Here is a 15,038-nt window from a genome sequence, read left to right as displayed (position 1 = left end):
TGTTTAACTGTTGACTAAACCACGAACTCTTTGAGGCAAAGACTGTGCCTGCCCCCAGGATGGTCCACCCACAGGAGGAGCTCATCAAAGGCCTCTTGATACAAAAGGCTCAACCCAATGAAGTGGGAGGCAAATGAGGCCCCAGGAGAGTAGGATATGAAACCTGATGTACTAGGTTGAATACGTGTCCCCCAAAGATTGACCTCCGCCCAGAACCTCAGAATGTGACCTTATTTGGAAGCAAGCTCTTTGCATATGTCATTAGTTAAGATAAGGTCACCCTGGACTAACATGGATTCTAAATCTAACATGACAGGTGCCTAGAAGAAAGAATACAAATGTGTGAACACGCCCCCGCCGCCCCGCCCCCCGCCCCCCGCCCCTGCAAGAAAGCAAGATGGCCCTGCAAAGACAGAGGAAGAACTTGGGAGCCATAGAGTTGCAAGCCAAGGATTGTTGGCCATCACCCAAAGCTAGGAAGAGCAAGAAGGGATTCTTCCTGAGAGCCACTGCAACATGGCCCAATCACCATCTTTGTTTCCTACTTTTGGCCTCCACAACTGTGAGAGAATACATTTCTGTGGTTTAACCCCCCCTCCCTCCCCGCCCCCAGATCGTGGCCCTTTGTTCCACCAACCACAGGAAACATACACACGCTTAAGGTCACTCAGGAGTCAGCACCAATTCTGACCCCAGTTTTTCCCCCACGGATTTTTATGAGTAAATGATTTTTATATACAAAGCGTTAAGGGGTGAGGGCACATCAGCCACCTGTTCATTTACCCAGCAAGTATTTATTCAGTGCCTATTACGCGTCAGGCAGCATCCTAGGTACCTGGAATCCTGCCCCTGAGTACAGGAAGAGAACAACAAAGAAAAAAGAAAAGAAAAAGACACAGTAGGTCAGACAGTGCCAAGAGCTATGAAGAAAAAAAACAGGATAAGGAGCAAATTTAGGTGTGGGAATGTGAGGACGTGGAGGAGGGGAGGCTGTCTTCTGCACGGTGGGCAGGGGCCCCGCTCCCCGCGGGTGGTTCTTGCAGGCATGGGGACGCAAAGGCCAAGGCCTGGAGGCAGGAGAGTGCTGTCCGGACAGGAAGAGGCCAGTGGGGCTGGAAAGGAGCCTGCAGAGAGCAGACGAGGGGGAAAGGAGCCAGGCCAGAGAGCCAGCTGCGGCTGAGCTGACGGGGTCCTCTCGGGCTCACCCCGCGCCCTAGCAGGACCTCTGGCACGGGCGCCGCACCCAACATGGCGGCCGCGCGGGACAGGCCGACTGGCGAGAGGAAGTGCGTCAGCAGGCGCCGGAAGTGGCTGGAGCCCCCGCCCCCTCCCGGGGTCTCTGTGGAGTCGCGGACGCGCCGGCTTTGAGCACCCCTGGCGGGCCAGGGGGAGGCCTTGGGGCTGCGGCTCCCGCGGCCGCGGCCCCGCCCGCCTTCGACATGGCCAGCTCCGGAGAGGTACGGCCGGCGCCTCTCTCCGCTCCCCTTCCTGCCGCGCGGACTTGGCTTCGCTCGGGCCTTCCCATCTCTCCCCGGTCCCCTTGCGTCCTTTCCATCCAGCCGCCTATCCCGCTCCATCCTTCCCGTCCCGACCTCGACCCCCAGCTCCGTGCCGCTTGGCCCTTTCCACCCCAGCCCTGGCGTCTGCCCTGTTTGGTCCTTCCTGCCCCGACCCTGGCCTCGGCCTCGCCGGGTCCTTCCCATCCCTGTCTTGGCCTTGCCCCCTGCCCCATCCTTGCCTCATCCCGCCCCCATCCCTCCCCGGTCCTCACCACTCCGTTCCGAAGGCACAAGCTCTCTCCTCCTTGGGTTTTCCAGCCCTTTCCCAGCCCCGCAGTCGTGATCGCCAGAGTTCTTCCCCTCCTCTGCGCCCCCAGAGTTTTCAGGCTCCTCTAGGCCTCTCAGGCCCTTTTCCCCTGTACCTGGGCTCAGCCCTTGGAGCTATGAGACTTCCCTCTTCCATGCCCGCTGTGCACCCCATCCTCTATCTTTGAATGCTCAGTTTCAGTCCTTTTCAGCACTTTGCTCTGTGCCTGCTTGTGTGACTTGGGGGGTAATGGAGGAAGGGCCATTTCACCTGGCAGACTTTTGACTTAGCCCAGAATTCCTTCCCCAGCGCTCCACAAGTCTGGGTCTGAGTCCCTGTGATGTGGTGCAACGTATTTTATCTGCATATCGAGGTATGGGGGTTCGGACTCTGACTAGTGTCTTTCCTATTGCTGCTTCCTGCCTTTCTTTATGTGTATTTGTGTGCACCTGTGTGTATATGTAGCACGTGGGACTTGGACCCTTGAGTGCACTTCCTGTCTTAGGGGCTTACCTAGGCTCTGGGGAACTGGAGTCAGAGGTTCAAGTGTTTTTCGAACGGGGCTGGGTGTTGGTGACAGCGCCTCTTCCTTTGAAGTGAATTAGGCTTAGAAGTGGCCCCTTGATTGAGAAGGACGGTGTGGGACTGTGGGACATACCTGCAGACTGGTGGGAGGTTTGAAGGGCTGGAAAGCTGCAGCTCTAAAAGGAAGAGTTGTGGAGTAGCCTGGCTGTAACAGATTCAGGTAATTGTGTGTACTTGCGGGGCCCCGGGGGGCTGGCGCAAAGGCCCCTGTGTTCCTTGAAGCGACCTGGCCAGTGAGGCCTCTCTCGTTGCTTTGTGGGCGGCTCTTGAGTTGAGAGGAGAGAGGGCCGTCTCTTTCTACCCTGGGGATGGAAATCAAGGTCCCTTCTGGGATGGTCTATTGATTATTTGTTGATATATAGTTCACATACCATGAAATTCACAGTGTTAGGGGGCACCTGGGTGGCTCAGTCGGTTGAGCGTCAAACTTGGGCTCAGGTCATGATCTTACGGTTCGTGAGTTGGAGCCCCGCATCTGGCCCGCTGCTGTCAGCTTGTTAGCACAGAACCTGCTTCAGATCCTCTGTCCCCTTCTGTCTGCCCCTCCCCTGCTTGCACTCTCTCAAAAATAAATAAATAAATAAATAAATAAATAAATAAATAAATAAAATCCACAGCTTTAAATTTATTTATCTTTTTAAAGTAAGCTTTATGCCCAACGTGGGGCTTGAACTCACAACACTGAGATCAAGAGTTGCATGCTCTACCAACTGAGCCAACCAGGTGCCCCAGAGTGGTTTTGAAAAACATAGTCACATGGTTGTGCAGCCATCCCCGCTGTAGGATTCCAGATGAGGTGGTCTGATTTTGAAAGTCATTACTGGCTTTGAAAGGTGTTTGTTTTTATTTTTATTTTTTTAAGTTTATTTTTGTGTGAGAGAGACAGGGAGTGCGCATGTGCACAGGTGAACAGAGGAGAGGGGCAGAGGGAAAGAGAAGATCCCATGCAACCTCCACGCCGTCAGTACAGAGCCCGATGTGGGGCTCAGTTTCACGACCGACCGTGAGGTCATGACCAGAGCAGAAATCAAGAGTCGGATGCTTAACCAACTGAGCCACCCAGGCGCCCCTCATTGCTGGCTTTAAAATGCAGATGCCCAGGATGGCTTCCAGAGTTTCTGGGAGTAGTGGTCTGCGGTTTTTGTAATGCTTCAAATGATTCTGAAGCCGTGGTCCGTTGCCTCACCTGGTTCGGTGTTTTTTTAACTCTTGGAAATTAAAAAACGGTCCCCGTTCAGGAGCCATTCCTGGCCTAGTGAGGAGATAAGCGTCATCCGATGAGGCTGGGGTGAGGGGAGGAGGGTGCCTGGTCCAGCGGTGATGAGCACGGTGAGGGTGAGGTAAGCGGGGTGCCGGATGCTGGGAGGGCTTCGTTGCATTTGAGCCTTTGAGCCAAAGTTCTGACAGGAGCAGTTTTCCTGTGTGGTGGCCTGTCTGGTGGAAGGAAACAGCTTGTGGAAAGGCTTAGAGGCACGAGGCAGGCAGGGGACATTCTAGAAATTGCTAAGAGAAACAGAGACCTGAGAAGTGGGACAGAAAATTTATGGAAACCCATAAAATTGTGCACCTCTTGAGATTGGTGTTGTGGTTTAACAAAGGTTTTATGATGTAAAATATGCTATATTTTACAAGTTTACATCATGAAAGAGCGCTATAATGAGCCTTTCTGTTAGATCCATTGGCCAGTTATTGAAAAAAAATTTTGTTTTGCATTTAGTGTTCCTTTTTTTCTTTTTAAGTCTATTTATTTATCAGAGAGAGAGAGAGAGAGAGAGAGAAAGAGAATCCCAAGCAGGCTCTGTACTGCCAGTGAGGAGTGCAGTGCGGGGCTCGAACTCACGAGTTGCAAGATCATGATCTGAGCCAAAGTCAGACGCTTAACCGACTGAGCTACTCAGGCACCCCTCTTTATTTGTTTTTTTTTAATTTTTTTTTTTTTTCAACGTTTTTTATTATTTATTTTTGGGATAGAGAGAGACAGAGCATGAACGGGGGAGGGGCAGAGAGAGAGGGAGACACAGAATTGGAAACAGGCTCCAGGCTCCGAGCCATCAGCCCAGAGCCCGACGCGGGGCTCGAACTCACGGACCGCGAGATCGTGACCTGGCTGAAGTCGGACGCTTAACCGACTGCGCCACCCAGGCGCCCCTCTTTATTTGTTTTTTTAAGTAAGTTTTATGTCCGGTGTGGGGCTTGAACTCACAACTCCAAGATCAAGAGTCACATGTTCCACCAACCGAGCCAGCCAGGTGCCCTCCCATTGCCCAGAGTTAATAGTTGTTAACACATGATTATCCTTGTTTCATCTCTCTCTCCCCTTGATTTATTTAGATCATTCCAGACACCTCTTCGGTTGATTTGTGAGACCTATGATTTCTTGGGTTGCCCAATGTGAACATCTGGGAGGGGATGATTTTGGGGCAGGCACGCACTGAAGTTTCATTACTTAATTCTGCCTGAGGTTTTGTTTTTTTGTTTTGTTTTGTCTTTGCTTAAAATTTTTTTTTGTGAAATGTTACGTTCTGAAAAGTGCATAAAACTTTTTCCCCCTTACATTTTATTTTTAAAAATATTTTTAAGTCTTTTTGCTTATTTTTATTTATTTATTTATTTAAAAAAAATCTTTTAACGTTTATTCATTTTTGAGACAGAGAGAGACAGAGCATGAATGGGGGAAGGTCAGAGAGAGAGGGAGACACAGAATGTGAAGCAGGCTCCAGGCTCTGAGCTGTCAGCACAGAGCCCGACGTGGGGCTCGAACCCACGAACCATGAGATCATGACCTGAGCTGAAGTCAGATGCTTAAACAACTGAGCCACCCAGGCGCCCCTGGGAATCATCACTTGTAACACATGCCTAGGTGATCCCTATGATTGGCTCTGGGACGCGCCGAGCTACGGAAAGTCACTAATGGTTGAGAACACTAGCCCCAGAATACAGCAACCCAGAACACTGCGGACTTGGGTCTGACGGCTGTCGTCTACCCTCACAAACCGTGGGAGGAGGGGGACAGGATCGAAGGCACCTCAGATGGAAAGGGGGGCAGTGAAGGCACATGGGAAGGGCCCGTGCTGTTCCACCGTGGGAAATGTTTGCGGAAACCCTTTCCCAGGCCTGGGGAACACTTGGTGGGACAGAGAAGGGGGCTCCAGTCACAGAGCCCGGGAGAGGCTTGGAGGCTGTGTGGGGTGTGCAGGCAGGCTCTCCCTTCCCAGACTTCACGGTTGCCCCAGCAGCAGCAGGGCTCTCCAGGTCTCAGGGCTTCCATCGGTGCACATCCGTACAGAAGAAAAGTCTGGTTGGAGGAGGGGGGCTTGGAGACAGGCGGTGGAAATAATCCTGGGTGCCCTCTCCTGGGAGCGGTCAGACAGGCACCCCTTCGGTGAGGATGCTTTAGAGGCAAGAGGATCCCTTCTGGGAAGTGCCGGGAAGATACGGGGATCCCTCCCCACCATGGGCTCCCCTGAGAGCCTCCAGTCCCTTTGCCCTTGACTTGGGAATTTCCTGTCACACTGATGAAGGGTGAGCCCCCTCTCCCGCTGGGTTGTACACATCAGCCCAGGAGAGGCGGGAGGCCCGCATCACGGAAGAAAACCTTTTGCAGATATTTACAGAAACACAGTGAAATGTGTGGACATCTTACGGGAAGTACTGGTCCGAGTTTCTAGCCAGATAGTGTGATAAGTGGGGGTAAATTGTGCAGTTCCCATCATCTAGTAGTAGCCTCGGCAATGTAAAGACGTCGGTCTAGGAGGTGCGATTTCTTCTTTATAAGGACTTTATACTGCCCTTCCTTAATGGCAGTGCTGGAAAGAGCTGCTGTCTGCCACTGTTTGAGGGCCTGACGCCCATCCCAGCAACCCCAACAGGTGAAGACATGTTTTTATCCCCAGTCTTCGTTGGTTTTTTTTTTTAATGTTTATTTTGAGAGCGAGAGCTTGGGTGGGGGAGGGGCAGAAAGAGAGGGAGACAGAGAGAATCCCAAGCAGGCTCTGTGCTGTCAGCACGGAGCCTGATGTGGGGCTCGAACCCAGGAACCATGAGATTGTGACCTGAGCCGAAATTGAGAGTCAGACACTTAACTGGATGAGCCCCCCCCCCCCCGCCCTACCCACCAGGCGCCCCTCTTATTATTTATTTTTTTTCCCACCTCTATTGTTTCTTGATAGACTCCTGCTACCTGAGCATGTTAAGAATATAGCGTGAGGCTGGGGGGAGCGGGAGAAGAGCCTCTTTCCCAAATGGAGAACGTTGGCCGAAGGTCAGAAGTGGAGTCCGCAACATGGCGGGCTTGATGGGAGACCTTTAGTGGGAACGGTCTCTTACATTTGGAAAAAAATTGCAATTTCATTTTGCCTCTCTTTTGAGGAGAGACCCTGGTGTGCAGATGTGAAAGGGGGTGTTGGATGGCACGGGCTCTGGCTCCGCAGGTAAGGGTTTTGGTGAAAGTACCTTCTTTCCCACAGACTGTGCTGACGGCTTCTCTTGGCATCTGTCCTTGGCCGAGGAGGCCGGGCTGAAGGCCACCTCAGGGATCCCGTGGGAATTCGGTGTCTTTCTCCCCGCCCCCCCTTATCTACAGGACACGTCCAACGAGGGCGACGCGCCCCCTGCAGCGGCCACTGTGGCGGTGGGCGCCCACCTTCTCGGCTTCTCGGATGAGATCCTCCTGCACATCCTGAGCCACGTGCCCAGCACAGACCTGGTTCTGAACGTCCGGCGCACCTGCCGGAAGCTTGCAGTTCTGTGCCTGGACAAGAGCCTTACCCACACTGTGCTGCTGCAGAAGGACTATGAGGTGAGGCGCGGGTCGCGAGGTGGTGCTGGCCCGCGGGCGGGGATGGGGACGGCCCACGTGCCCCTCCGAGGACCGGCACAGCCTGGCAGGGGGGCGCTGTGCGGCTGTTGACAAAGAAGGTGGGAGCTCCGAGTCCTGACCTGCTCAACCTCCGAGACACATGGTTAGGTGATAAAAGCTAGAGACCGGAAGGCGCGGCCAGTGTGGCCCCCCCTCCGGGGGAGGGCGCAGGCTCGGTGGATGCGGTGCTGGGAGGGAGGCCCACCTCCTGGCAGGTACCCCAGGAGCGGGTCCGCGGTGGGTGTTGGCACTTCGGTGGTGCCGGGGAGGCCCCATCTCGCCCCCCAGCAGCCGCGTGCCGGGTTTCAGCTGCTGCGCGACCTTCCCACCAGGCCACTCTCTGACGGCCAGGGTGGGCGTCGCCTTGTGCCTTTTCACCTGGCGTCGCGGGGGAAGGGCGCTGGGATGGCAGCAGTGCTGTTTCCGTCCGGGGCTGGGCTGTTGGTGTATCTTCTTTCCCGGAGCAGCTGTGTAAGGCTTCTTCTCGTGGAGTTACAGGAATTCTCACGTACTCTGCGTCCCTTGTCGGGTGCCTGTGTCGTACTTTCTCTCGTAGTCTGGCTTGCCTTTCCTCTTTTTTTAACGGGATCTTTTGAGAGCATAAGTGTTTGAATTTAAGTTGAAGTACAATTTATTGATTTTTTTTTTTTCTGAGTTCGTGTGTCTCGCGTTTCTGTTGAAGAAAATTTTGTTAGACCTGAGGTCGTGAAGATTTTCTGCTGTTGTCTTACAGAAGTCTTACAGCTTTAGCTCTTCTGGTATGCGTCCAATCCCTGTTGTGTTCGTCTCTGTATATGGTGTGAGGTAGGGATCGAGGGCTCCTTTTTTGCACGTGGCTCCTCACGGTTGCAACATCACTTATCGACAGGGTCGTCCTTTCCTTGTTAAATCGCCCTGTAATTTTTTTTATTCTATATATATTTAATTCCAGTATAGTTAACATACAGTGTTATATTAGTTCCAGGTATATGATTTAGTGATTTAACACTTCCATACGTCACCCTGTGCTCATCATGACAAGTGTGCTCCTTAACCCTTGTCACCTCTTTCTCTCATTTCCTCATCCCCACCCCTCAGGTCACCATCAGTTATCAGTTCGTTCTCTGTACTTAAGAGTCTGTTTCTTGGTTTGTCTGTCTGTCTGCCTATCTCTTTTGCCTTTGCTCTTTTGTTTCTTTTATTTATTTATTTTTTAATTAAAAAAAATTGACTATTATTATGTTGATTTATTTTGAGAGAGAGAGAGAGAGAGACAGAATGTGAGCGGGGGAAGGGACAGAGAGAGAGAAGGAGACTCAGAATCCGAAGCAGGCTCTAGGCTGTGAGCTGTCAGCACAGAGCCTGATGCAGGGCTTGAACCCACAAGCCATGAGATCATGACTGGAGCAGAAAGTCAGATGCTTAACTGACTAAGCCACCCAGGCACCCCTATTTTTTAAAATTAAAAAGAAAATGTTTTATTTCTTTTTGTGTGAGAGTGAGAAGGTGAGGGGCAGAGAGGGAGAGAGAGAGTCCCAAGCAGGCTCTGCACTATCAGCAAAGATGTGGAGCTCGAACCCACCAACCACGAGATCATGTCCTGAGCCAAAACCAAGAGTTGGACGCTTAACTGACCGAACCACCCAGGCACCCCTGCTTTTTTGTTCCTTAAATTCACATATGAGTGAAATCGTGCGGTATTTGACTTATTTCCCTCGGCATTAAACCATCTAGATCCATCCGTGTTGTCCCAAATGGCAAGGTTTCATTCTTTTGTATGATTGCCTTGCAACTTTTGTTGAAAGTCAACTGACGACATATCTTAAAGATAAAAATAGAGGACTTGACCTAGACCCAAGTTTTAGGAGACTGTGGGAAGGTTTCCTTACTGTTGTTGTGAAGCCGTGCATTTGAACCCAGAGCGAGGCCCCTCCAGAGCTTGGCTCTTTACGGGAGAATGCACTGTGCCCCTCTCTGCTGGGGGTGGGGGTGGGGGACAGCTGAGCCCACTCCCCAGAGCCAGGGTCAGGCTTCCTGCCTGTGAGGGTTCTTTCCTGTAGAGGGAAGGGCATCTGCCCCGGCACAGTGTATCTGGAGCATTTCCGATGCGTGTGTCCTGCCCCTGCGCGGCTGTGTGTGCGCGAGTTTAGCTTAGAGCAGTGATCTGGATGCACGAACGTGACGTGCGCGGGTGCTCGAGGCAGTGTGGTTTCTGAAGGCCTCGCTGGCACAGCCGGGACGGGCAGCTGTCGGCTGCTGGCTTCCATGACCAGACGTAATGTGGCTCACCTAAGCGGTGAGGAATATTTTTGAGGAATATTTAATGATGTGAAAATGCTTACGATGTAAAGGGCAGCGACAGCCAGGTCGGGTTTCCAGGCCACGACTTCATCGCGTGATTCGAACACCCCCCCACCCCCCCACCCCCCCGCCCGCCCGCATCACGGAATAACACTTACCGTCTTCACCGGTTTTAAGTGCACGACGCTGTCCGGTACGCAGGATTACCTTTGTGGTGTCGTGCATCCATCGTCAATGTTTCCGGAACTTTTCCATCACCCTGAACGGAAACTCTGGATCCGTTAAGCGGTGACCGCCATGCCCCTTTCCCCGGCCGCTAGTAACTTCTGCTCTGCTTTCCGTTGGTGAATTTGCCTATTGTGGGTATTTCCTGTGAGTGGAGTCACACAACATGGGATCTCCTCGGACTGGCCTGTTTCACCTAGCGTCACGTCCTCCAGGTTCACCATGTTGTGGCACGTGTCAGAGCGTCACCGTGTGGCCAAACGGTACTCCTTTGCGTGCGTGGACCGCGTTTTTGTTTATCCTCTGTCTGTTGGTGGACGTTTGGGTTGTTGCCACCCGTTGTTGCTGTGGGTAGTGCTGCCGTGTGCGTGACGGGCACGGATCGAGTCCCTGTGTCTTCCATTCCCTCGGTGGAGTTGCTGGGTCACATGGTAACCCTGGCTTTAGCTTAAGGAGGCGGCACCACACTTTTCCACACCCGCTGCACCGGTTTACATTCGCGCCCAGCTGGGGGTTCTCGACTGCGGCTTGGCTTCCGGTAGGCCTGTGGGGAGGGGAGGCAGGGGCCGGCTCTCCCCTCCGGTGTCCCTCCTCTGCTGGAGCGCAGAGCCCCTGCAGGGCCCCTCGAGGCTCCGGGTTGTCCACTGCTGAGGGGGAGGGTGTGGGCCGAGGGATGAAGGGGAAGGAGCCGCCCGGTGCCTTCAGCCCCTTTCCTTCCTCCCCGCCCCTCCCCGTCCCGCCCCGTCCCGCAGGCGAGCGAGGACAAGGTGAAGCAGGTGGTGAAGGAGATCGGCCGCGAGATCCAGCAGCTCAACATGGCCGGCTGCTACTGGCTGTCGGGCGCCACCATCGAGCACGTCGCCCGCTGCCGCGGCCTGGTGAAGGTCAACCTGTCGGGCTGCCACCTGACCTCCGTGCGCCTCTCCAAGATGCTGTCGGCCCTGCAGCACCTGCGCTCCCTGGCCATCGACGTGAGCCCCGGCTTCGATGCCGGCCAGCTGAGCGGCGAGTGCAAGGCCACGCTGAGCCGCGTGCGGGAGCTCAAGCAGACGCTGTACACGCCCTCGTACGGCGTGGTGCCCTGCTGCACCAGCCTCGAGAAGCTGCTGCTCTACTTCGAGATCCTCGACCGCACGCGGGAGGGCGCCGTCCTGTCGGGCCAGCTCATGGTGGGCCAGAGCAACGTGCCCCACTACCAGAACCTGCGCGTGTTCTACGCGCGCCTGGCGCCCGGCTACATCAACCAGGAGGTGGTGCGGCTCTACCTGGCCGTGCTCAGCGACCGCACGCCCGAGAACCTCCACGCCTTCCTCATCTCCGTGCCCGGCAGCTTCGCCGAGAGCGGGGCCACCAAGAACCTCCTGGACTCCATGGCCCGCAACGTCGCGCTGGACGCCCTGCAGCTGCCCAAGTCCTGGCTCAACGGCTCGTCCCTCCTCCAGCACATGAAGTTCAACAACCCCTTCTACTTCAGCTTCAGCCGCTGCGCCCTGTCCGGCGGCCACCTGATCCAGCGGGTCATCAACGGCGGGAGGGACCTGCGGAGCCTGGCCAGCCTGAACCTCAGCGGCTGCGTGCACTGCCTGTCCCCGGACTCGCTGCTCCGCAAGGCGGAGGACGATATCGACAGCGGCATCCTGGAGACGCTCGTGGCGTCCTGCCACAACCTGCAGCACCTCAACCTGTCGGCCGCCCACCACCACAGCGCCGACGGCCCGGGCCGCCACCTCTGCCAGCTGCTGGCCCGGCTGCGCCGCCTGCGCTCCCTGTCCCTGCCCGTGTGCTCCGTGGCTGAGGCGGCGCCGCGGGCCGACCGCGCCCCGGCCCAGCCCGCCCCGCACGCCGTGCCCCGCGGCTTCGGCAAGAAGGTGCGCATCGGCGTGCCGTCGTACTCCGGCCCCCTCCCGGGGCAGGCGGCCCCCCAGCCCTCCTCCGTGTTCTGGGCTCTGCTGAAGAACGTGCCCTTTCTGGAACGCCTCGAGCTCATCGGGTCCAGCTTCTCCTCCGCCATGCCGCGCAACGAGCCCGCCATCCGCAACTCCCTCCCGCCCTGCAGCCGGGCGCAGAGCGTCGGGGACTCGGAGGTGGCCGCCGTCGGCCAGCTGGCCTTCCTGAGGCACCTGACGCTGGCCCAGCTGCCCGGCATCCTGACGGGCTCCGGGCTGGTCAGCATCGGCCTGCAGTGCCAGCAGCTGCAGTCCCTGTCGCTGGCCAACCTGGGCCTGATGGGGAAGGTGGTCTACACGTCCGCCCTCTCGGACATGCTGAAGCATTGCAAGCGGCTGAAGGACCTCAGGTGAGGGGGCCTGGCGGCTCCGCCGTGGCCGCCGCCGGCCCTTCGGAGGCTTGAGAGGCGGCAGGGGGACGTGAGCGGCTCGGGCCCTCGCGTGGCAGACGTTCGCGTACCTGCTGCCCGTCTGCCGGGGTGGAGGAGGGGCGGGCTGTCCTCTAGCCGCTGAGGGCCTGGGGGGCGGTGGGGCCCGACCGGGGCTGGGGTGCGGTGACGGGACCCAGGGAGGCAGCAGGGGGCGGAGGCCGGGGCGGGAGGCAGGCGTGTCCGCATCGCTGCGGTCGGTCGTTTGAGTGGTTGCTCTAGAAGATGCCGCTGTGTGCGCGGTCCTGGTCAGTCCTCGCGACGACCCCAGGAGGCGGCTGTTGCCCCACGTAGCGGAGCTGGTGAGGGGTGGTGCCAGGAGCCGAACTCGGGGCTTTCCGTCCGACTGTGTGCTTTTTGAAGCCAAGAGTCAGAGGGCGCTGGGAGGAGACTCGAGGCCAAGGCTTTCTGGAAAAGCGGGAGGCATGTACCGGGGCCCCGGGGTCTTGCAGACACACCGGGTGCTCAAAAGCACAGGTGAGGTGGGGCGGGCAGCCAGGTGAGGTGAACGCACTAGAGCCGGCGGAGGGAGCAGTCCCGTCTCCGGCTGGGAAAGGCCCCCCTGGCACCCGCCCGGACCGGAGGAGCCGGAGACAGGGGCGCTGAAAGGGGGCGGTGCTTGCTGTAGGCAGGTGACAGTGGCCCAGAGCGAGGTGGCAGGCCGATCTGAGAGAGGAGAGGGTGAGGGGCAGGACCCACCCAGGCTGCTGTCCTAAGAGTCCAGACACAGCGGACTCTCGCTGAATTGAGCCGTGGAGTGAGGGGGGTTCTTGTGAGCATCGAAAGGGTAAGCCTTTGGGGGTGCCGGGGCGGCTCAGCGGGTTAAGCGTCCGCCCTTGATTTCGGTTCAGGTCGTGATCTCACAGTTTCATGAGTTTGAGCCCTGCATTGGGCTGACAGTGCAGAGCCTGCTTGGGATTCTCTCTCTCTCTCTCTCTCTCTCTCTCTCTCTCTCTCTCTCCTCCCCCACACACACTTCTCCCCCCACCTCAGAATAAATAAATAAGCTTTAAAAATAAAATAAAATAAACTTAAAAAAATAAATACAGGGTAGGCCTTGGTTGACCTGAGACATGTTTGAAAATCTTGACAGATCTGGTCTTGAAAAATTGCACTGAGCTTGAAAAATCACACTGTTTCCCAGAATCTACTGGAAGGTATGGTGGGGCGGATGCCAGCTCTGCTGGGGCTTCAGGTTGGGGAGGATGTAGCGGCCGGGCTCAGATCACTCAGCTGGTCTCCCTGTCGGGCTGGAGCTGTGGGGTGGCTGGTGGGTGACGCGAGAGCAGGAGCACTGAGGCGTGTGTGTGTGTCACTGTCCCCACAGTGGTCAGCGCGCACTTTGCGTTTTTGCCGAGTGCCAGGTGCTAAGCCAGGGGCTGTCGGGCACCGTCTAGTCCCCGTGACAGCCCTTCATCGTTCCCGTTTCACAGACGAAGTAGTGGAAGCTTGAAGGAGGAGCTGAGGTTCACCCAGCTCAGTCGAACTCCAGAGCTTGACCTTGGCCCCAGGTCGTGCCAAATGGAAACCACTGTGCCTTTGCAGGCTTCCACTTTCCCCTCAGAAGGCGTCCTCTGACAGGAAATGGGGCCGGCTGAGTGCTTTGCCGCTCCCGCTCTGGAGCCTTCTAGGGGTCCTCTGCAGGCTGTGCCTGCCGTCTGTCCACTCTCCCTCCAAGCGCGATCCACACTGCGGCTCCTGAGGCCCTGCCGTCGGGGGTGAGAATCCCAGGATCCGACCCGGCAGAGCAGGGAGAGTAGGCCTCCGTGTTTTCCCGCCGTGTCGGATCCACACACCCTGGATGTGCGGCTTCGGTCGTTAGCCCGAGTGTCCACGGAACCCCGTATTTGGGGAGGGGGCAGTTGTTCATGCCGTGTCCCGTGCGTTCCAGTTACCCTCGCTTCGAGAATCGTAATGCTGTGTTGTTAGAACCCCCTGGTTTAGACCTGAGTCAAAGTTAACCTCCCGGGAACTTCGAGGTGCAGTGAGTGCCTGGCTCTGGCCGCGGCCTCCCCAGCCACGTTCGGCCTTGCCCAGAGGTGATACAAGGCGTCACGAAACGGTTAAGGACGCTCGCTGGGCGGCGTTGCTGTTCCCATTGCAGGGACCTTTGGGACCCTCTGTCCTGCCGCAGGTGCGGAGTGCCCGGGTAAGTTGGGAGGAGTGAGGACCGCAGGCCTGCCCTTTACTTCCTGCCACCCCCCCGACGTCCCCCTTCCTGCCCACCTCCGCCTTGTGGCCCAAATTCCATCCTCTCTGTTAATTTCTCTGGCTTGGGCGCCTCTCCTGCCGGGTTGGGGTGTGCCATCAGCCGCCGGGGACGGAGGAGGGGCCCCGGCTGCAGCGGGCGGCCCCCTCCACCACCGTCTTCATGGGACGGGCCTCCTGACGTCAGAGGCTTGGATGCCTGTCTTCTTGCCTGTGTATCTGCAGCAGCAGGAATCTGCTCCCTCCTCCACTGGTCCTTCTCTGTCCAGTGCCTTGTCCCACCTTGCTTCTTCTTGGGCCTTTGCCGTCACATCGCTGGCCTTTCCGGAAGGAGCGGTGATCGGCGTGCGGTCAGCGGGCCACATTTCGCTCAAAGCTGCAGATGGGTCCTGGTATATATTTAGCAAACAGAAAACTCCCCGGGTCTGCAACCCTGTTAACCTGTTGGGAGTCTTGAGATTAGGAGGAATTGAACATTCCCCAAAATTGGGGGCGGGTGAACACCTGAGTTCTAATTTCACTAAATTCTGAGTCAAGGTATTTCTGGATCTTTCCTCTTTGCGATCGGGTTGTTTTGTTTTGTTTTTTTTTCTTTTTTCTTTCTTGCCAACCCATTAAACCTTGTGCCTTTTCTGGCCGTGCTGTTGGGGAGTGTTTGGTCATCGTCCGGGAGTGTTTGATAAAAACGGAAGTCGATGAAAA

General features: G+C 56.3%; 1 protein-coding gene across 4 annotated transcripts in view; it reads left to right on the top strand.

Moving 5' to 3' along the window:
* The first annotated feature begins 1,292 nt into the window (after positions 1–1,292).
* Positions 1,293–15,038, top strand: part of FBXL18 (F-box and leucine rich repeat protein 18) — a 49,707-nt gene continuing 35,961 nt past the window's right edge. For 2 of the 4 annotated variants that reach the window (XM_078440017.2, XM_078440018.2), the window contains exons 1-3: positions 1,294–1,457; positions 6,974–7,189; positions 10,507–12,050. In XM_078440017.2, coding sequence (XP_078296143.1) covers positions 1,440–1,457; positions 6,974–7,189; positions 10,507–12,050 — 1,778 coding nt within the window. In that variant the 5' untranslated portion in view covers positions 1,294–1,439. Of the gene's footprint in view, positions 1,458–6,973; positions 7,190–10,506; positions 12,051–15,038 lie in introns of all 4 variants that reach the window. The other 2 variants (XM_078440019.2, XM_078440016.2) reach the window with 2 other exon arrangements.

This window comes from Panthera onca, chromosome E3, assembly GCF_046562875.1.
Source record: "Panthera onca isolate mPanOnc1 chromosome E3, mPanOnc1 haplotype 2, whole genome shotgun sequence".
In the NCBI taxonomy this organism is placed as follows: Eukaryota; Metazoa; Chordata; class Mammalia; order Carnivora; family Felidae; genus Panthera; species Panthera onca.
The sequence above is the reverse complement of the archived record's forward strand: the minus strand, read 5'-3'. Positions and strand labels throughout refer to the sequence as shown.